The sequence below is a fragment of the Oncorhynchus keta genome, chromosome 14, assembly GCF_023373465.1.
Source record: "Oncorhynchus keta strain PuntledgeMale-10-30-2019 chromosome 14, Oket_V2, whole genome shotgun sequence".
In the NCBI taxonomy this organism is placed as follows: Eukaryota; Metazoa; Chordata; class Actinopteri; order Salmoniformes; family Salmonidae; genus Oncorhynchus; species Oncorhynchus keta.
Window position 1 is genome coordinate 30,129,774 of NC_068434.1, and position 8,433 is coordinate 30,138,206.

Consider the following 8,433-nt stretch of genomic DNA (forward strand, 5'->3'; position numbering starts at 1 on the left):
ATTTATGGTCATATCTTCCAGACCCATTAAATACAATGAGATTCTACCTCCAGAGAGGGGCCGTGAGGTGGCCAAAGAGCTGGGAGTGCCGTACTATGAGACCAGCGTTGTGGCTCAGTTTGGAGTAAAGGACGTATTTGATAACGCCATCCGGGCCGCCCTAATCTCACGACGTCACCTGCAGTTCTGGAAGTCACACCTGCGCAACGTGCAGCGGTCTCTCCTCCAGGCCCCCTTCCTGCCTCCCAAACCCCCACCACCCATCATCACTGTGCCACCTCCCCCCACCACCACTGAGGAGCATCCTGTCCGTCTTCTAGAGGACCCCCTGTGTTCCGATGTCATCCTGGTCCTACAGGAGAAGCAGAGAATCTTCGCCCACAAGATCTACTTGGCCACGTCCTCCTCCAAGTTCTATGACCTCTTCGTCCTGGACGCCCGGTCTGAGGAGACCGAGCGGCCCCCTCGCGCCACTGCTCTGTCTGGCCGTGAGATGCTGATGCGTGCTGCCAGCTTCGATGTATGTGAGAGCCCTGACGAAGGTGACAGGGCCAACCTACGGGCCTGCACCAGTGACGGCACCCTGAGGGAATCTGAAGGGGGCCGGAGGGGCAGACTGCTGTCTACCTGGAGCAGGGCTTTTGTCAGCATCCAGGAGGAGCTGGTGGATGACCCAGTGACCTACAGCCCCAGGCCTATGACCGTGGTGCACATGGACCAGTCCATGCAGCTGGGGCCCTTCCGCGCTGTGCTGCGCTACCTGTACACTGGTCAGCTGGATGAGCACGAGAAGGAGCTAATGCACATCGCACACATTGCTGAGCTTCTGGAGGTCTTTGACCTGCGCATGATGGTGGCCAATATCCTTAACAACGAGTCCTTCATGAACCAGGAAATCACAAAAGCCTTTCATGTACGGCGCACCAACAGAGTCAAAGAGTGCCTGGCCAAAGGCACCTTTTCTGGTGAGCGCACATCATAATACTGAAGGATTTTGTACACTCTGTGTTTCTCCTTGGTTGCAGTATGATTTCTATTTGTGTTCCAGATGTAGTGTTCAAGCTGGATGATGGAACGATCATGGCCCATAAGCCCTTGCTCATCTCCAGCTGTGACTGGATGGCAGCTATGTTTGGGGGGCCCTTTGTGGAGAGCTGCACCAAAGAAGTAAGTCAATTCTTTACACCCTCTCACTGGAGTTAGAGAGTGTGCCACTATATTACATTTTTGTGCACAATAACAAGACCTCCTGCAAGTCACCTGAATAACCAGCCTGAATAACCAGCCTGAATAACTAACCTAAATAACCAAACACACAAGATCACAGTAGAATACACTAGTGAATAGGAACTGGAAGAATGATGTTGATCTGTGCCTTTTGTCTCAGGTGCTGTTTCCTAACACGACTCGCAGCTGTATGAGGGCTGTGCTGGAGTACCTGTACACTGGGCGTTTCTGTTCCCGCACTGACCTGGATGCCATGGAGCTCATTGTTCTTGCCAACCGTCTTTGCCTCCCACACCTAGTTGCACTAACAGGTATCTACTTGTTTTCGAGCACACCGTCATACACAAAGCCACATCTGTGCAACTCTAGACATGCACACTTATAGTTTAACACACACTTCCCCCTCTTTTTCCTTCTCTTCATAGTGTCTATTAGGCTAATATGTGTGTTGAGAGAGTTGTTTCTGTTACTTTAATAATTCTGTTGCAAGTTAGATTTGGCAATGTGCACAGTGACAGACTGGGTTTTATAGGATAGGATGATCTTCAATGTCCCAGAAGGAAATATTGTCTTAGACACATTACTGCTGTAAACAAAATAGACTCTCATTACACACTCAACATAATATATAAACTACATGTTACTCTTATTATACATGTTGTACACTTCTTATATAGCCAAATACATAATACGTTGCACATTCCCTTATATTCTGTCAGTGGTGTACTATCATAGCTCAGGTTGACTTACAGTATTGCTGTTTAGGTATTTGATGGACATGGGAAGGAAGGAGTGCTTATATCTGTTCAGCTTACAAGTAGGGACCCTATAGCGTCTGCCTGAAGGGAGGAGTTGATACTCAGAGTGAAGTACATGGGAGGGATCAGAAATTATGCTGCCTCACACCCATGACCTTCATGGCAGTTTGTATGAGGTGGGCAATTTGAGATTTCAGTTGAATATCTATATGACCGCATGGTAGATCAGTATAATTATTTTCAGGACAACTCCTGAAAGCCATAGGAAGTAGAGGTGTTGTTGGACTCTGGAGCAGACACTCTTTACTTGGACGTTCCAGCTCAGCACATTGTCCATATATACACCCAGGTACCTGTACAAACTAAGCTGTGCTATGTTGACATTGTGGACAACCACAGGCACATGGTCACTAACAGATTTGGGTTCAAATACTATCTTCTCTGTTTTCTTTACATTAAGGATGAGCTGGTGCTCATCAAACCACTTGACAAATCTTTGAATTTCTGACCTGTACACAGTAGTATCAGCATGTTTATACATCAGACCAAGAATGGTGGTATCATCAGAAAACTTGACAATACAATTATCATAATTACTGCAAATGATTATTATTCTGTTGTTCTTGGGATACCCTGCATGTCATGCCTCTGTTTTAGAACTCTATACAGTGACAGTCCTGATGGAGGCTGCTATGATGGGGGCTGATATTGACGGAGATGTGCTGTTATACCTGGAGATGGCTCAGGTAAGATGGAGGCCTTGTTCCAATTGCAATTCCATGAGTGTATTTATTCTTTACACTGTTTTTCTCCAATCTCACAACTGTTTCTATTTCTAATGCTAATTTCTTTAACAAGTGTTACACTTTTAAATGTAAAAAGTTAGAACATGTGGAATAGGGTCTTCTATAATATCTTGTGTCTCTCTGGCAGTTCCATTGTGCCCAACAGCTAACTGGCTGGTGCCTTCACCACATCTGCACCAACTATAATAGTGTGTGCCGCAAGTTTCCTCGAGACATGAAGGCCACGTCTACAGGTAATGCAAGTGAAATACTAACTAAAGAGACCTGTATGTGCGTGAAACTACGACTGTCATTTGAATCTCCCCTTTACATCAATGCAGGATTTATAGAGAAGTTATCATTATATGAAGCATTTGTGTCTGCACATCTGTCTGCATTTGATGTTGCTAAAGCTGTTGAGCCATGCCTCTTGCAGACAACCAGGACTACTTTGAGAAGCACCGCTGGCCACCAGTGTGGTTCCTGAAGGAGGATGACCACTACCAGAGAGCAAGGAAGGAGCGGGACAAGGAGGACTACTTGTACCAGAGGAGGCAGTGTAAACGCAAGTGGCTCTTCTGGAACTTTCCCTCTTCTCCCTCTGCCAACTCCGCCTCTTCTGGTTCCAATGCTGTCGTCTGATTGGCACTCAGGTTACAGGCAAGGCCCTCTGTGGGGATCTGTAGAGATGGCTTGGGAAAGTGGAGAATCAGCACTGTTGGCCAGACGCTAGGCCCACTCATTCAGGCCCTCACCTCTCCCTCCCTCATTTCTGTTTTGCATCTGCAGCCAAGCTACACTCCCCCAGGTTTGCAGGCTCAGCTAAATCCGATAATGAACGTAATTAGTCTCTTTCTTTTTGTGTTAGCATATCCATGCAAAGACAATGAAGCTAAAACCTTAAAGATCAGTGACTTAAACCTTATGAACAAGGCAAGGTAGATGGTGCTGGTGACTGCTCAATATGTTGTTGATATTCCTGCATACACCACCAGGGGGAGAACTGAGCAAGTTATGAAGGGGCTTGGCTTCAAGGTATAGAACTGTGATCCTAAGCTCATGATAACCATTGACTGACTTGAATTGACATCCAAGTGCTTATCAGCTGCAACAGACATAGCAAAGACCAATAACCAGCAAAGTAACACAGAAATCAAATCTCAGTGATAACACTTTCTTGCCCTTAAGTGTTTGCACAATCTACCAAACCAGGATGTGTACAGTACAATTATAATCACTCAACCAGAAATATCAACAAAATGCATTAGGTCTGCATTAAGATGAATCTATTCAAGTCATATAGGACATCCCCTTAGATCATCTGCCTACTGGAAACCACTAAGTCTGTACAGAATTACGACTTAAATGACAACAGCGGAGATTTGACTCCTGTCCTCTTTTGTACAGTTATTGTATCTTGCATTTTTCTGTACAACTTGCACAGCTGACATTGATGTGAGTGTATACACGACCCCTGTGTTGTGACGTATGGCTACATGTCAGAAAAGGGCTTTCTTTTACACAGCCACGTTTGTCTTTTGACAAGATGCAAGAGAACCTGAATCACAGAGTATTGTTCAGCATTTGCTTTTGAAACGCCAACAAACATAAACAAAGCTCACCACACTGTGTTGCAACAATGGAATAGCTTTGCACTACCAAGTTTCCTTTTCCTTAAAATCGGCAATTGTACCTTATCAGGACAGTCTGATATAATTATCCACGTATCTTGGACCCCACAGCTTTATGGTGAATGCCACTATCAACCGGACCATTCCACATTATAGCAATGGATCTGGTGCATTTCAGAAACCAATAGGCCAACACTTGGACTTGGAGAATCCACATGTACAGCAGTTCCCCTCTTGGACGGTGGTGTCTTAGGCTTGTCTGTCTGTAATGGCAGTGACCTTGCCTTTTAGAAGTTTGACATTATGCTTATAGGGTATCCCTGTGATTGCATGTCATTGGTCATTTCAGACGTACACATACAGGAGACTGTCTCGTGTCTGGGTCTCATCATTCATCTATAAACTCCTCCTCACACCCTGCTACTGGACTCTTCTCAAGAGAGGTGAGAGCACCACCTGTATGTATCAGCATTCTGATGAGAAGAGCACTGAGGCCATTACACTACTGGACACACATGTCTGACAAGCTTCAAACAGTCTAAATGAGCTTGGAGAGATGATCATAGGATGAGAAAAATAACAGCACTACAAGACAATCCTCGGTGTACGCTGAAGAGATATCTGAAGAGGATGTTTATATCCCTGTTGTAATTTTAACCAACGACAACCCACAGTATTGTTTTGATTTAAATGCATGGTGCTCATTCATTATTGTGAGTATTTACAGCAGGTGTATATCAAAAGTGGATCACCGATTTCTAGCAACACTTTACATGAAGTTGTCCCCATTGCAGTGCCCTGGAATTACTATGGAATGCCGGTGGTGACCAGAATTAATAACAAAACTTGACTTGTTTCACACACATAATTATGAATGCTGCTAACTTATCAATGAAATTGAAAATCCATGTTGGTTTGTGCTATTTGGGCAACTTATTGTAAGGTGTGATAGTCTAGTAGATTTTGTTTGTTTTATGGATAGTTTTTTTCAGATTTCTCCAGTGCTTGTGCTGACCTCCGGTTACATGTATGGTATGCAGGCAAACTGCTTTCAGATCAAAAGAAGTGGCTCTATGGCTTGAGAAGGAAAATATGACATGGAGCACCCTTCTAGCCAATATACATTATTGTGAAGAATTTACTTGTAATATATATATATATATATATATATAGAAATAATAGATTGTAGACATAGCTTTTTGTAAGATAATGTAAGTTACTTGTAGGATATTGTTCTCCTTCATGCACTTAGAAAATATAGCCTACATCCTTTATGACATCACTAAAACGAGCTTCACAGTAATTTAAATACCATGAATCCACTTAACATGATATCTCAGAATGTTGTTTAAATGCTCAATTATACAAATAGACTGCATGTACAAGGCTCATATAGATGTGTAATCTGTCATTTAAGGTATAGATTATGGCAGTGCAGGAGCACAAGGCAGTAGCTTTACATTTTTAGATCAAGTTCATATGTGATTTGTTGCTATAATCTAATTGAAAAAGGCAGGTTTGACATGTGTATCTTGTAAAAGGATGAATCACTTGGCATACCATCCCAACTCCTAATCACTTGGGTCATTCTGTATTGCACTGGACATCCGAGTATGTAAGCTTGTTTAGTCGTCAATGTTCTGTTTCTACCAAGTAGTGACATTATTTTAATGTTTTGGAATTGTTTGTCTGTAAAATGGTTTTGTTGTGTTTTGTCAAATTGGTAAATGCATCAATGAACCACTGTCTCATTTTGAAATATTGTATTAATCATATATTTTATCAAATTTACCCTTAGAAGATTTATGTTTTGATTCAGACCTTTGTTTTTTGTTTTTTTCAGTTTTGTCCATTCCACTTGACAATCCGCATTGACATGCTGTGGTTGAAATGCATTTGAGTATATCTCAATTAGCCCTCTTCTGCTAATGCACTGCATCCAAGAAGACACCTCATGCCTTAATGTATAGTGTGTGAGAGACATTGAATGTAGATATTGTTACTGTGGTCACTAGTTTGTGTGTACTAAAGATGTGTCAATGTACCATGGTACTGAAGGCTTTGTTTTTGTGTAAGTGTACATATCTGAGTGTGGCATTAATGTGTGTACACTTGAAAGCATCATGAGCCTGTGCTTTTGTTAGTTTAGACAGTGTTTTGGTTGAATATTTTCATGCTCTGAATGGAATGTTTAGTAGTAAACCACTTTTCACCACACCAATAGACTAACACGACGACAAGCCCACTCTAGGGAACACATTAATCAATTCCAAAAGTCAGCACATCCCCATCAAATTAATGCAGAGAATACCAATTCTAATTTGTTTTCTGATCATTAACTTCACTATGGAGAAATATCAGTATTATCATTACAATGGATGGCATTGACTTGGTGTGGGAATTAGAAGTTGGGATTATAAATCAAAAACATAGATAATGGCCAATTGTTTTACAACTGTTATAATGTGGCCGAGCTGTACATATTTCAGCATAGATACTGGCTGATTTTGTACACTATACAGGACATAGGCACACCAGTGTCGTTTAAACCAGAAATGCACATTGCATTATGTAGACTGAGAGCCTTAGCTCATATTCTTAGATGAGTAGGCAACCTCAGGTGTTAATTGCAAATATATTATGACTAGATAAAAAAAAAAGTTAACTCAGAACTTTTAAAGCCCTTTTCCATGTGTTTAGGTGCTATATCACCGCTGCAGAGAAGCACAAACCAAAGGGAGCTTGTAGCAGTACCAGGACACCATTCTGCTGCACAATCAGTTGCATAGTTATAAACAAGACTTGTATTGAATGGTTGAATTCAAAACTTGAATCTTTTCTCAGTGTTTATAGCCTGGTCTGACATTTTTGCTCGTCAACAGGTATTTATTTTTGTTGTTCTGGAGAGATACAGATGTTTGTATTGTTTGTTAGGAGCTGGAGATCTTGAGTTCTGTAGCATGTGTTCTTGAAATGTGTAAATAGTGTTTATGTAATAAATATAAAGTAGCAGCCTGCACACAGATGTCTTTGTGTATGACTCCGATCCTATAGAAAGTGGTCCAATCGCCAAACAGGGTGTTGATTAATGATCTGACTTCTCCAGTCATCTAGGCAGGGTTATAGCATTTTTGGGGGACTTAAGCGAGATTTGGTTCGGAGGCGCCCCACCTCGCTGCAAAATATTTTAATGGCCTCTGTCATGACAGCAGATAGAAAAATGTACGTTTTTACAGTTCATTTTCTGTAAGCTTTAAACCACTCCAGCCGACGCTTGGCATTGCGCATGCTGATCTTAGGCTTGTGTGCTCCTCCTCGGCCATGGAAACTAATTTCATGAATCTCTCGACTAACAGTTATTGTGCTGACGTTGCTTCCAGAGGCAGTTTGGAACTTGGTAGTGAGTGTTGCAACTAAGGAAAGACTATTTTTACGCGGTACCCACTTCAGCACTTGCCGGTCCCATTCTATGAGCTTGTGTGTTCTACCACTTCACGGCTGGGCCGTTGTTGCTCCTAGACATTTCCACTTCACAATAACAGCACTTACAGTTGACCGAGGCAGCTCTAGCAGGGCAGAAATGAGATGAACTGACTTGTTGGAAAAGTGGCATCCTATGAGGGTGCCACGTTGAAAGTCAATGAGCTCTTCAGTACGGGCCATTCTACTGCCAATGTTTGTCTTTGAAGATTGCATGGCTGTGTGCTCAATTTTAAACACCTGTCAGCAATGAGTGTGGCTGAAATATAGCCCAATCCACTCATCTGAAGGAGTGTCCACATACTTTTGTATATATAGTGTATATTTTATTTTAATACAGACCAACAAAAAAAGTTAAACATTACAAATTATCCAGTGGATAATGTCAGTGCCCTACTTGTTGTTATTTCTCCATTCCACGTGGAAATCACCACAACCTTCCAAATATACTTTAACATGACTATAATCCAATCAAAACCATGTAGAAATGATAATGGACCTACATTTCTACACTTTCTAAAAACTGGATAGAATAATTGGCCAATTTTGACA

General features: G+C 42.1%; 1 protein-coding gene across 3 annotated transcripts in view; it reads left to right on the forward strand.

The window, feature by feature from the left end:
* The window catches only part of LOC118393180 (rho-related BTB domain-containing protein 2-like), a 13,234-nt gene extending 5,814 nt beyond the window's left edge, over positions 1-7,420 (forward strand). For all 3 annotated transcript variants that reach the window (XM_035785588.2, XM_035785587.2, XM_035785589.1), the window contains 6 exons: positions 22-965; positions 1,049-1,167; positions 1,388-1,538; positions 2,643-2,731; positions 2,919-3,024; positions 3,207-7,420. In XM_035785588.2, coding sequence (XP_035641481.1) covers positions 22-965; positions 1,049-1,167; positions 1,388-1,538; positions 2,643-2,731; positions 2,919-3,024; positions 3,207-3,412 — 1,615 coding nt within the window. In that variant the 3' untranslated portion in view covers positions 3,413-7,420. The remainder of the gene's footprint in view (positions 1-21; positions 966-1,048; positions 1,168-1,387; positions 1,539-2,642; positions 2,732-2,918; positions 3,025-3,206) is intronic.
* Positions 7,421-8,433: the final 1,013 nt, after the last annotated feature.